The sequence below is a fragment of the Rhipicephalus microplus genome, chromosome X (genome assembly GCF_043290135.1).
Source record: "Rhipicephalus microplus isolate Deutch F79 chromosome X, USDA_Rmic, whole genome shotgun sequence".
NCBI classification, from domain to species: domain Eukaryota; kingdom Metazoa; phylum Arthropoda; class Arachnida; order Ixodida; family Ixodidae; genus Rhipicephalus; species Rhipicephalus microplus.
The window spans coordinates 63969031-63983476 of NC_134710.1; the positions used below are offsets into that span (position 1 = coordinate 63969031).

Genomic DNA, 14446 nt, shown 5'->3' on the forward strand with positions numbered 1-14446 from the left:
CCCCCCCCCCCCCCACCCCACTCTTGTTTTTCGCGATATTTTTTTTTGTGCCAAAAATGGAAGGAAATAATTCAGCGCACCGATTTGACTTATCGCGGCAAAACATGATTATTCTTGTCGCTAAAGGCAAATCTATCACAGTTACAAATTTTTACAAAAGTCAGTAACCCCCCTTCCCCGCTAGGGGGTTTTGGGATTTTCCCAATTGCCAGGTTGGCAGGTATGCCTGTGTATTTCCTCCTGCAATAATGGCTTTGGGTGTGTCAGGTAATTTGAATAAACAAATAAATAGGCTTTTGCTTCATTTTAGATTTGTTGTCCAGCATGTCACGTTTTTGTGGTTGTTAGTGAGTAGTTGATGTAATTTGTCAAAGTGCTAGGATTTGGTTAATTTTATATTGCCGGTGTTTCTTTTCACAGTGTGAGAGGCTCCTCTTGGGATACTGCTTCTATTGATCATGTGAACTCCAGAGTGCAAAGTAAGTTCCTTCTATAAATCTTGAAGAACGCTGAACACCCTTGTGATTTTTCGTGTCTACCTGTTACACTTATTACATTGCCTTCCTTCTGCCAGAGGTACCTAACTTGTGTAATTGTCTCTTTAGTGGGTTCACTGTGCAGGATGTTTATGTGAGCCTTTGTCCAAGGAACGCCGTCTCTATATTATCAATGGCAGCCATATACGTCTGATCCAGCCATTCACCACTTTCTCCTCTAGCCCTTCCCTGCTCTCGCCCATCGCCTAGTCTTTGTGAGTTCTTTGCGGTCGTGGGGAAGAGAGCCCATCATGCAGTGTCTCACAATGGAAATCGTACGAAGTAATTTTTTGTTCAGCTGTGTACAGGTCTGCGGGGCGGCGTATTGAATTCCTCGCATTCACTATGTTGGCAGTCACGCTGGCTCTGTAAAAGATATAGCGTGTCGCCGTTCGTGCGCTATGCAGACAACCAATGTAGAAGCGTCGCTGCAACACTACTACTTGCGCTGCGCCGCTATGAGGCGGTGGCATTGTTTCAAGCCACAAAAAAGGAGCACAAAGGAACAAATCTGACAGACGTACGATATTTGAGTGGGAAACGCGTCTATCGCATCTCTGGGAAAAAGTGCTCGGAAGCACGTGACATAAGCAGCACAACCGCTCATATAGCGCCGCATCACGATTACTCCCTGAACTCAGGCGAACCAACAGCTCCCGTTAAGTGCACGTTTGCTCTGGAATTGAAAGAAATAAAGGAGGCGTTGATCCGGGTGATAAATTGTGAAATAATAAAACAGCAAAACTTTCATGTATGCAAATTTCTCGAATTTGCTACGCATTGTAATTGAAGGTATTTCTAAAACATACTGCTGCATTGAAGTTTTCTAAATTCACTTTGTCCTAGTAACTAGTACTAGTTGTGTCTGCATTTTTTCTTGCTTGAAAAAGGTCAGCTGGAGCAAAATTTTGTTGACAAATGGTTCATTATATATATGTGGTCAACACCGTTTTTTTTTTTACAGTTTCTTTTTCATGGGACATTAGTTAGGTTGATGGACTGCTCACAACAAGCATGTGAACTGTCCTTTTGCAGAAGCTGATGCTGTGCACATTGAAGTGCTGGGAAAGACCACCTCAGGAGGGCTTTGTGGAAAGCTCTTCATCGACTGCAACAAAAATGTGATAGCTCTTGATAAAGAGCTGGTCAAGCTGAATTATGCTTTTCTAGATGCTGCAGCAGGCATGGAAGGTATGTGAAGTGCTATGAAACCTTTGGCTTACCTGATAACTTACAAAAATTGAGGCCATAAACTAAGTCATGCTGTTGAGGTTTACTTTCATGTCATTGCACGAAAGTGGAGGCCATAAACTAAGTCATGCTGTGGAGGTTTACTTTCATGTCATTGCTGAAGTGATTCTTAGCCTTCCCTGGCAATACGTGGAGTACAAGGGTAGTAAAACTCCGTTAATTCTGACTTCGTGAGACCGGAGATAACGTCCGAACTACCACGAGTATGATCAAAGCGCTTGAAAAATGTTTTCTACACTCTGATACCCCTGTCACACGGGCACCCGCGAAGACCGTTTAACTTCCTCGTCCTTGCGACAACGAAGATGCGGTCCGTGTCACACGACCACTCTTACGCAAACAAAGGTAAACGGAGCATTTTGCTAAGGACGTTCAACGATCTCCTTTCGCAGCGAAACGAGGTACTCTCGTCCCCAGCAGTCTCGAGGTCAGAGAAGAATTTCGAGCACTAAGTGGCCGCAGCGAAAGAATAATACATTTTGGCAAAATTAAACATTCTTTCGTTGTAGTACTCATTCACAACGCGTGTGTTTTTTTTTTTTTTTTTTTTAGTTCACTTACTCTCAACACCGATGCCCTACACACCGTGACTCGCGAGTCGGGCCGGCTGGCGCCAGCCAATCAACGTCATTACCAGCGCAATATCGTACCACTTCCTCACGTCGTCCGCTGTGTCACTCGTGGCTGAAGAACACAAAATGTGCGCTCACGAGGCAAGGAAGCATAAGAACTTTCGTACCGGGCATGTACACAGGCAACAAAACAACTAAAAGCACTATGTGGCCAGCGTCACTAGCAGCATCGCTACATTTAGCAAATGCGTTTTTATTTGAAATTACTTTTAATGGTTTGTTAGTCGCATACCTACTTAATAATGCTTTGTTGTAAAAACCGCGTAACGAGAATTCACAAAAAAATCAATAGGGATGAAATTGGAATACTTTTCCCAAAATCAGAAGCGCCAGCTGAGCCCCCTCGCGGCAACTGTTACAACCTTGTCATTGCCGTGTGACACCGCCGCAACTCCTTCTCCGTTGAGCCTCCTAAGGGAGATTTACGTTGACGGTGTTTAACGGAGTTTCGTGGTGGCCGTGTGACAGGGGTATTAGACTCTTATTTCTTAAAAAAGCCTGTGATCGCGGTTTGCTTCACAGAGGCAATGTGCCAGGAAGTAACAATTTCGGGAAGTGCCTGCAGGTGGCCTAGTCTGTGCACACTGTCTGATGAAACCATGCAGATGTTTCAGGGTTCATGCGCTTCCTTAAAAACCCTTGAATTTGAAAAGTTCGTTTTCAGGGCCTTGAGAGTCCTGGAATTTTTGCAAATCCTTGAGAATCCTTGAATTTCATTTTTTTTATAAATAAACATTGTTATTATTTCACAGACCATTATTCGTGATGCGGTAAATGTAGTAGTTAGCATATGTAATAAGCATTCATCCTCTCCTGAGCCCTTTTTAATGAGGTTTCTAGCAGACAATGTGGTCCTTGAAAATTCACACACATAGCATCGAAAGTCTTTGAAAACATGCAATGAATTTTGGTCGTGTAAACAAGCGTGTACCCTGTTTCCTCTGAAATGGCCATTGCATGCGCAGTCTCCGTCATTGTGTAGCATGGATGCTTGCCTGCATCACTTGGGTTCTTGTCAGCAGATTCCCCTTCGCTGTCCAAAACTTTGGCGACGATATTGCTGCCAGTCACTGTGCTGGCAACGGCAACATCATTGTCTGTTGTGAAGTAATCGCCCAGGGGCACATCAGCTGGCATGATACCGCATTTACGTGCGTAGTGATCACACTCGCATAATAAATGCACTCCCAACTTCAGTTAAAATTAGTATTTTTTTCTCCTGCATAATAAATGCACCGCCTACATTCATCCGCTGCAGTCCTGCTAACGAACTCTTGGCACCTCCTTGTTTGTTGGTTCTACAGTCGAACACGGATATATCGAACTCGAAGGGAATCGCGAATTAGTTTGATATATGAAAAATTTTACATAAAAAAATAGAAGCCCCGAGAGGTTACCTGTAGCGGATCATCATCTGCAATCGGCACATTCAAAAGTGACTACTGATTCCGCATACATGCCGCAACAAAATGACTGATTTGCATAAAAAAAGAAAATCTGTAATCTTGGTCTGCTTCTTCGTTTTTGAAATGTTAAAGACTCTGGTTTTGATCTTATCAAGGCGTTCCAGGTGCAACAGCCCGGTTCCCTCCATGTGGCCGATACAACGGCACGCTGGTCTCGATCTTATCAAGGCGTTCCAGGTGCAACAGCCCGGTTCCCTCTATGTGGCCGATCAATGGTGAATGATGCCAAACGCTGCCACCACTTCAGTGGCGAAGTACTCAGGTGTAGCCAACGCCTCGTACAAATGATCTTTCTCGTCACATGAGCTCTCGGCCTGGACATTGCAGTGTGCTTTCACAAAGTCGTCCGCAGACACTTCCTGTGGAACTGCTGCCGGGAAGCGGGACGACAACTTGTGAAACCCGTCATTTATCATTTATGCGCTCGTCGTCGTCTTCATCAGTTTCCGCAAGTGATGTCGTCTCGAAGCCTGCCTTGCAGAAGCAGTTGACCACTGTGTCTCTCTTCACTTCTCACCAGGCATTGAAAATCTCCAGGAGAGAAACCTTTGCGAAGATTTCCGGCCACTACTTCGTTATCCACTGCTGGATGTCCTGGCAGCTGACATTGCCAAAATTGGTTTTGCCAACAATGTTCTAGCGCTGCTTAAATCTGTGAAGCCACCCGCTGTTGTCGGCGAAGTTGTTTCATCGAGTGCAGCGGCAAACCATTAGGTCTTGGCGATCAGCATCGGGCCTAATCGGGCATCGGGCCATCCATCGGAATGTTATTCGGGCGTACTTCTCAAAGCCTGTCATAGAGTGCTTTTTCTACATTCCCGTGGGCAGAAGCGCGCACATGATAGGCTCCCGACGTTTGATGCTCCGCCATCCTTGCTTTGATATCTGCCTTGTTTTTCAGCAAAGTACTCGGAGTGCTCCAAGGTATCCCAAAGTCGTCCGCGACGGTCAAACATTTCTCGCCCACCTCAAAACACTGAATAGCTTTCAACTTCGTCGCACAGTCAAGGGTCGTGCACTTTTTGACACTGGCCATAGCTACACGAGAAGTCGACAATTCAAGGAATCTGCAGCGGCTTTGCACACTACGCATGCAAAAGAGGAATGCTGCACATGCGGCGGCACGCAGGCGACGTGATAGGGGAAAGCAGCAAAGCGCTCGCAAGGCGATGGCCAAGGTTGCCAGGTACTTTGAAGGTGAACCGCCAAATTCAGGCTCATTAATAGCCCGAAAGTAGCCAAATGTAATTGATTGAAAATATCCAAAAACAGCCAAAAAGAATAAGATATAGAAACAACATTGTGCCTATTCTTTTTTATACAGAGAGAGTTCATAAAGAAACAAAGTGAAGAAACGAAGCAACATTTATTACTCGAAACCAGATTAAAACAAGCAAGGCATTTTGTGAAAAGTTACCCATGGGACATGTGTGTCTCGTGCTGCTACTCAATGCAGGATTGAATGTGACGCAAATAGGAGAAATGGAAGTAAAATTCCACTTTGCTTACCAGTATTTCTATTTTGGTGTTGCTCTTTGCAGGTGATAATCGACTTTATGAAAGGTCCAGCTATTTAAATTGTTTGTTTTCCTTGAAGTGAGGTTACAATCTGAGGTTCATCGCCAAAGTAAAGGGAGATGGAGTTGTATGAAGGAGAAAAATCGCTAGTTTATTACTATAAGCAATTAACTAAGGTTAAATGATGCAGTAACATTCAACGCTCCTGTCCGATACTATATCAAAACAAAAGTGAAGCGATAAGTTATATTCTTTAGAACCAATGGCGATGCGTAGAGCTTTGTGATTTCAAGCATATAAATAGCACCGAGTAGTTTCACAAGGCTTATTAAATAATTTGCATGTGCTTTCCGTTAAACCTTTTTTTTAGTCTACAAGCTTATTTAGCGTGAGAATGAACGACTCCGGAGCCTCACCAAACCACCCGGGGAAGCGTCACTTTAAAAGGAAATGTATTAATTCATTATTACTGACAGGCACAACTGTCGGTAGAAGGCTGCTCATGGCTAATTAAGGGGAAGTTTCATAGAGACAACTATACATGTAAACACTTAATTCACAATGACCATTAGGCACAAAAACAAATCAGGAGGAGAAAAAGCCGTGGAAAAGAAGCGTTCGAAGTCAAGACAGATGATAGCCCAAAAGTAGCCAAATAGCCAACAACCAAAAATCCCATCAACTCCACAAAAATGTAGCCCAATTTGTCTATTTATAGTCCAACCTGGCAACCCTCACGATTGCGCAGAACACCGATGGCCATAAAGCAGCAAAAGGCCATGGAGGTCAACAGCAAAAGACGCCAGCTGTCGTTAGCTGATCAAAACTCTCAAAAGAGCAACAAAAAAAGAAAAGGCAAAAGGAGGACGTTGGCTCCTTCGTTCCTGCTCTCCGAGTCGAGAAAACATGAGAGAGAGAGAGAAGAAAAACGGGGGGGGGAAAGCTGTTCCGCAAGTTGGAGATTGTGCAGTCCGAGCCCTCTCGCCCTTACTTTTTTTTTTTTTTTTTTGAGCGTTTCGGGTTTTGGTGGAGGTGTGGTGCCGCGCGGAAGTCGCCGGGCACTGCGAGTGCCAAAGCCGTCTTCCGACTCGCGCGCTGCTGCGAAGATTGCAGGGGGGGGGGGGGGGGGGGGGCGTCAAGTGCGGAAGTGCACCTTTCAGCTCGCGCGGCGTTCGAAATATCTGAAGGTGGGTAAAAATACCGTTCGATATAAACGTGCGAATTTGTATACTTTTACAAAGGAATTTCAAGGGGATAACTTAGGAGATCGATATACCCGAAAATTCTATATATGTGGGTTCGATATAACCGTGTTCGACAGTATTCCTTTTTCTATTATTATGCCGACCCCCCTCGGCCACCTTGTCTCGCTCTCTCCCCCCTCCTTGCCCACTGCCGCGTGCTGTATTGTTTTTCTTTCTATCTGTGCGTGACACGTTCCTTGTCTTTTTAAATTATCTGTGTGCCACAGCGGGGTTCACAAACGGTTTGAATGTGAGACATCGCAGCTGATATGCACACAGCTCACAAAACTGCCCGCGCCAACTGGCGGTCGCTTCCTGCAAATACGAAACTTTAAGGCCCAACCACATGCACGCGATTTTCAAGCGACGACAGGATTTGTTGTCGACATGGCTATCGTGAAGGGCCATGCTTGGCCATAACGTTGCAGGTTTCTGGAAAACCAGATAAAAAATTGCTTTTCCCCCAGAAATGGTTGTGACTATTTCTGCAACATGATTGCGCCCCCAATTTTCGCTTCGATTGCAATTCGCTCATCATGCTTGTTATCCGCACATACTTCAAGGAACGCACTTCTCATGTGGATGTATTTTAATTGTGAAGGGCTTAGCAATCTAACTTTTTCTTGCATTACCGCATTTTTTGCTCATTCCGAAAATGTTTTCATAAAAATTTGCCAGGCATAATGAATGCACCCCCAACTTTGCTCCGTTTTTTCCAGAAAGAAGTGCTCTCATTACGTGAGCAAATAGGGTACTTGGCTTACATAGCTCGAATCCCTGCCATGGTGGCCGCATTTTCGATGAAGGCAAATTGCTTGTGCTACATGTGTCTAGATTAAGGTGCATGTTAAAGAACCCCAGGTGGTAGATACCAAGTGGTCAATATTAACGGAGCCCTCCACTACGGCTTCCTCATTATCATATGCTGGTATTTGGACGTTAAAAACCAAAAATAATTTGGTGCTTACATAGCCTCCATCTTGCTCTTTGCCACTTTCATCACCAGCCACCACACTGGGTCAGAAGTGTCGTGCACGAAGCTGCTATGCTTAAAGTAGTTGGCAACTACTTCAGACGGTGTGTTGTTCCACAGATATGTGAGCATGTGGATTGCGCTTTGTGGGCTTACCTCGTACTGCTTGCCTGCCTCCATGCAGAGCAGCATCCGCTGGAGTGCCTGCCATGGATAGCAGCTTTTCACAAACTGTATAATTTTCTGCTCCATGGGGCACAGCCAACCTGTTGTGTTCGGACCTACAGGGGCATCTGTGTAAGCAGGCGTTTGGTGTGTAGCGACGCCACAGACCCGAGCTTAGCTGTGCATGGCATTGCCATGTCCGGGGCAAAGGGGATTCTGGGGCTTGAGCGAACGCTGGGTGATTGGAGCTTAAGGCCCCCCGGCGGAGGCAACACACCCCTTTGATTTTTTATTTTTTATTTGATTTGATTTAAGATTTTTTATTGGTACGAATACAAGAATGTGACATGTGTTTAATATACAAAAGTATACAAGGCCCCAGCTTCACGCAGACTGCTGACCTACCCAGGGTAAATCGGCAGTCGCCTTTTCCTATCTCTCCCTCTCTCCTTACATCTTCGTCTTTTCTCTTTTTCAATCTTTCCTGTCATCTCCTCACTTCTTTTTACTTCCTTCTTCCAGGTGGCAAGGGTTAACTTTGTGTATGTGCCCGCTCCTTGTCACATAATATTCGGTTATAGTGGCTTTGTACTGCTGGCGCTGCCATGCCTTTTTGTAATTGCACTGCCGCGTCCCCATGTTGGGCTCCATGGTAGGCTGCTGGCATGACTGCTGAATTTGTAGTTATTTTATGGCCTGTTTTTCATTTCCGAAACAATATGATCGCCCTCCCCTAAGAGGGGGCACACCGAACCAACACTGAAAGTCTTCCTAAAACTCAAATAAATCTTCCCGTGCTTCTATGTAATTCACTGTGAAACAAAAAAGAACGCAAGAACAATCTCTCCATTTGTCTTATCAGAATGCCTTACCAATACCCTTGGCCCAGGTTATCAGGCTACACGCATGGCTAGAAGTGACCTCCTTCTCGAAGTCCAAAGCAAGGCCCAGTACGAATATTTGTCAAAACTCACTTCTTTTGGAACCACACCTGCATTAATCACACCGCACCGTTCCCTGAACAGTTTCCGAGGCCAGCTCTGCCTTATTTGAAAACCGTCGTTCGTTGGGAAAGCCCTACTCGCTTTATGTGAGGGACATAGCCGAGGTAACGGGTGTTCTACTACTTGAACACTGTCTGATGGGGCCCGTTGCACATCTCCCACCGTGGCAGTGGCGGCTCATAGAATGGGATGTGCCCTTTGCGGAAGTCGCGAAACATGCGCCTATTGCACATAAGCATACATACTTTCTGGAATTTCAGCACAAATATAATTGTCCAGAGTTCTTTACAAATGCCTTGATGTCTCACTGCTCTGTGTCATATGCAGTGGCGGGTTCGTCCTTTTCGGATGCCGGTGCTCTGCACCCATTAGTAATACGAGCATATTCACAGCAGAAGTGTATGCAATACTTGCAGCTGTTACACATTCAACAATTAAATATACAAAAGGCCAATTCACACCGATTTCTTGAGTGTGATAAAAGCTCTGAGAACTGAAAAGCACAAAAATCCTGTAGTTGTCTCAATTTACTCACTATTATGCACAGTGTACAATGTCGAATTATACATCGTAGTGTGCTGGGTGGCAGGGCACCGCTAGATCCAAGGTAACGTGATGGCATATCAGCTAGCATCATTCATCCACATAAACAATGCCAATACATTCATAGCCATCCCTGTGCTTGATTTCAAACAGCTCAGAGCTTATTGGCAAAGCACATGGGTTAGCCACACGCAAAATCCAGACTGCCATATTATACCCTAGTCGACACCTTTTACGGCGATGACGGCAGGCATGACAATGCAAGTACCCAGCAGAAGAAACGTTAGCAATGAAGCAGTGCTCCACGTCCCTCTTTTTTTGTGAAGAAGTGATCTGCTGGGGCGTGTTCTGGGGGTGACCTCGAGGGAGTGCAGCCAGTAATAAAAATGGTGGGCTTGCCAGCCGTTTTGAATTATGCTAGATACCGGTGATATAAATCAACAAAGCTGAAGGTTATCTGTCCGTCATTTGCGTTTTGGTTCGCAAATAGCTACTAGGTGGTGGATATCTGCTTGTTTATGCAAAAATCTTGATATGAGTAAATTTCATGTTAGTGCTCTTTTCACAGACCCTCAAGTTTTTTTTAAATTTTTGCACCATACCTGGGTTGCAAGCACAGCCACTGTTTTGATAAATAGTGCTTTTTGAAGTCAATCTTTTTTATGTGCCTGTGTTTCAGCTATGTTGAGCTTTATGAAACTGCTCTAAAATGGACAACTGCTCGAAACCTCCTTCAAAGCCTCAAGTTCACTGCGCCCAGAGTAGCCCCTGAATTTGCTTCACCATTTCCATCTGTAGGATGCGGAAAAACAAGCTTGCATATACTTCGAGTGCATCTGCTCTCACTTATTGAAACTGGCTGTATTGCTAGCTTTTTGATGTAATGTTGAAGATGAGTCAGTGTAAAGTGAATTCTATGGTGGACCTAATGTCCACTTTTGTTGAGCTACAGCAGGTGCTTGCCACATCTCTTATAATTAGCAGGGGCATAAGATGCCTTGAAAATATTCAGATATCTTCAAATGTGTTCAGGTAACTGTGACTTAAAACTGCAAACTTAAAACTTGGTTTTCAGTTTATATCATGTTTGGATTTTTTGTTTACTCATAGTGCTTTGAGGGAATGCCTTTTATTTTGACCAATTCCTTGGTTTATGTCTTTCAATAAAATTTATTGCATTGACGTATATTTATGGAATCCCTTCTAGTTGTTTTCTATTCATTTGAATATAGGTTATTTGTCTGCAATTTCTAAGTATGCATTTTTGCGTTGCTTATGTGGTTGTGTTTTTTTTTTTTTATTTAGAGGTCATCTTGGATGACTACAAACCTGAGAAAGATGATCAGCAGCCAGTAAAAGAATCACAAGATGAAGACACTTCTAAAGGTAGCAACTTTTGGGATGACATACAGAGAAAGAGTGCTTCGGCGGCTTTGAAAGAAGTGCTTGACAGTGTGTATGGCACTTCTTCGAGCAGTTTGGTACTTGTTCCTTTGGAAGTGTGTGAGGCAGAAGAGTCTCCACCATCGTCGGGATCTGCCAGTGGTGAATGCTCTCCACTACACTGGTCATCGTCTTCAACCTCCATTTCTATTGACACATCTTCATCAGGCACAGATACACCTCCCACATTGCCTGGGCTGGGCCGAGGCCTTTCTCTAATGCTAAGAGTAAAGGAATTTGCGAGTGACAGCTCATGCTGCGAGCCTAGTGCCAGGGGCAGCATAGACATGCAGACTGGGGAGCTAAGCACTGCCATGCTGAGTCCAAGTGAATATAGTGATGAGGATGAATGCTATACTCCTACTTTAGTTGGCACTCCACCTGCAGTTTTCAGGGATCGTGAGACAGCCTATTCTCCCGAAAAACTACAATCATCATCATCAGAGCCTGCAATGCCACAGCTTGAAACTGTACAATCGAGGCATGAACCCTCCTCTGTTATTCCTAAGCCAGTTATGCCACAATCTTTGGCTGATACAAGCCACTCTGATGAATGTAGAGCCCGTGGTCGAGCTCGGCTGCTTAGTTTGTCTCCCAATCCATCAAATTCATCCGAAAAAAGCCGAGTGGCGTTTCGCAGAAGTGTTACACTTAGCGAGAGATTTTCAATGTCCAGTGAAGCATCTAGCGGCTCATCGGCTCCTGAAGCCTGTGGAGCTGATAAGAAAAACCCAAGCCCAGTCATGAACTTACCCGACTCCACAGCATACCGAGGACGCGGGCGTGCGTTATTCACAAAAGTGATGCCAGGCCACAAAGACATGCAGACTGAAAAGCTAAGCACTGCCATGCTGAGTCCAGGGGAAGACAGTGATGAAGATGCATGCTATACTCCTACTCCAGTTGGCACTCCACCGGCAGTTTTCAGGGAGCGTGAGACAGTCTATTCTCCCGAAAAGCTACAATCATCATCATCAGAGCCTGCAATGCCACAGCTTGAAACTGCACAATCGAGGCATGAACCCTCCTCTGTTATTCCTAAGCCAGTTATGCCACAATCTTTGGCTGATACAAGCCACTCTGATGAATGTAGAGCCCGTGGTCGAGCTCGGCTGCTTAGTTTGTCTCCCAATCCATCAAGTTCATCTGAAAAAAGCCGAGTGGCGTTTCGCAGAAGTGTTACACTTAGCGAGAGATTTTCAATGTCCAGTGAAGCATCTAGCGGCTCATCGGCTCCTGAAGCCTGTGCAGCTGATAAGAAAAACCCAAGCCCGGTCATGAACTTACCCGACTTCACAGCATACCGAGGACGTGGGCATGCATTATTCACAAAAGTGATGTCAGGCCACAAAGGCATGCAGACAGCTGATAAGAAAAACCCAAGCCCGGTCATGAACTTACCCGACTTCACAGCATACCGAGGACGCGGGCGTGGGTTATTCACAAAAGCGATGTCAGGCCACAAAGACATGCAGACTGAAAAGCTAAGCACTGCCATGCTGAGTCCAAGTAAATATAGTGATGAGGATGCATGCTATACTCCTACTCCAGTTGGCACTCCACCTGCAGTTTTCAGAGATCGTGAGACAGCCTATTCTCCCGAAAAACTACAATCATCATCATCAGAGCCTGCAATGCCACAGCTTGAAACTGCACAATCGAGGCATGAACCCTCCTCTGTTATTCCTATGCCAGTTATGCCACAATCTTTGGCTGATACAAGCCACTCTGATGAATGTAGAGCCCGTGGTCGAGCTCGGCTGCTTAGTTTGTCTCCCAATCCATCTAGTTCATCTGAAGAAAGCCGAGTGGTGTTTCGCAGAAGTGTTACACTTAGCGAGAGATTTTCAATGTCCAGTGAAGCATCTAGCGGCTCATCGGCTCCTGAAGCCTGTGCAGCTGATAAGAAAAACCCAAGCCCGGTCATGAACTTACCCGACTTCACAGCATACCGAGGACGCGGGTGTGCGTTATTCACAAAAGTGATGTCAGGCCACAAAGGCATGCAGACAGCTAATAGCCCGGTCATGAACTTACCCGATTTCACAGCATACCGAGGACGCGGGCGTGCGTTATTCACAAAAGTGATGCCAGGCCACAAAGACATGCAGACTGAAAAGCTAAGCACTGCCATGCTGAGTCCAGGGGAAGACAGTGATGAAGATGCATGCTATACTCCTACTCCAGTTGGCACTCCACCTGCAGTTTTCAGGGATCGTGAGACAGCCTATTCTCCCGAAAAACTACAATCATCATCATCAGAGCCTGCAATGCCACAGCTTGAAACTGTACAATCGAGGCATGAACCCTCCTCTGTTATTCCTAAGCCAGTTATGCCACAATCTTTGGCTGATACAAACCACTCTGATGAATGTAGAGACCACGATGAATGTAGAGCCCGTGGTCGAGCTCGGCTGCTTAGTTTGTCTCCCAATCCATCAAGTTCATCTGAAAAAGGCCGAGTGGCGTTTCGCAGAAGTGTTACACTTAGCGAGAGATTTTCAATGTCCAGTGAAGCATCTAGCGGCTCATCGGCTCCTGAAGCCTGTGCAGCTGATAAGAAAAACCCAAGCCCGGTCATGAACTTACCCGACTTCACAGCATACCGAGGACGTGGGCATGCATTATTCACAAAAGTGATGTCAGGCCGCATACCAGGTCAGAGCACTACTCAATTGTCACCACAGCCACTAAGCACGCAAAAAAACAGCCTGGCACAGGAAGAGTCTTTTGACATCTCTTGTGGCAGCAACCAGCCTAAACCTGCATCGTCTAGTGTACAGAATGATACCTACCCGTCTAAAGTGATAACCAAGGCAACACGAATGAAGGACCTGTGGGGAAAAAAAGGACATTCTTTGTGTGCAGCTTCATTGCAAGGCTGTTCATCTAAAGCTCAAGATGACAGTCTGGCAAATTTTCTCAAGCCTGATGTAACTGCAGGAACAGTGCCGGTAAGAAATTTTGACACCTTAGAGTTGCATGCAAGTTGTGCAAAAAAAGCTTGTTTAATTCTGAAAGCTTCCCCCCAACTTTCAGGCACTAAAGAAAGAAGATTTGTTTACTGGAACTTCATTATCATGTCCTGGTAGCAGCACTGACCAAGTGAGTCTGTATTTACTGGCAACTCAGTGGTGGCACTTGTGGATTTATGAAGAAATGTTCTTATCACCATTTCTCTCTAGAACCTATCAGTGAAGATCAAGACAGTTTGAAGCACTTTTACTAATGAACTTGGCATTACTGTAAAATCTTGAACAAATGTCTTCTCTCCTTGTTTTGAGAGATTTGCAATATGCACCAATGACAGAGCAAGCACCTTCTACCTTCCCCTCCCATCATTCTCCCTTTTCATTCACTGTTTTAGAAACCATGACTTCATGTGTACTCAATAGTTCATTTAATTCGAGCTACACTTGTGCATTTTTTATTCTTAGTCACTCTTTTTTTGCCATCCTGAATTTTGCTCCATGACTGTGCAAGGCTCCTCCTGCCTTTCCGAATCTTGGCAGATTATCCGCAATGTAGAATACAGCGGCACATAGTGACACCTCATGGCGAGAGAGTGCATCTGATCCAAACTGCACTTTTGACCCCTGTTAGCTGTCTGCCAATAACAGCAATCTGCTCTATGATGACCTAAAGCTGACACCCCCCCCCCCCCAAAAAAA

The 14446-nt window shown here is 45.2% G+C and overlaps 1 protein-coding gene across 2 annotated transcripts in view; it reads left to right on the forward strand.

Moving 5' to 3' along the window:
* LOC119176121 (uncharacterized) overlaps window positions 1-14446 on the forward strand; it is a 283463-nt gene that overhangs the window by 45261 nt on the left and 223756 nt on the right. For both annotated transcript variants that reach the window (XM_037427262.2, XM_075876986.1), the window contains exons 7-10: window positions 421-479; window positions 1572-1727; window positions 10638-13729; window positions 13815-13880. In XM_037427262.2, coding sequence (XP_037283159.2) covers window positions 421-479; window positions 1572-1727; window positions 10638-13729; window positions 13815-13880 — 3373 coding nt within the window. The remainder of the gene's footprint in view (window positions 1-420; window positions 480-1571; window positions 1728-10637; window positions 13730-13814; window positions 13881-14446) is intronic.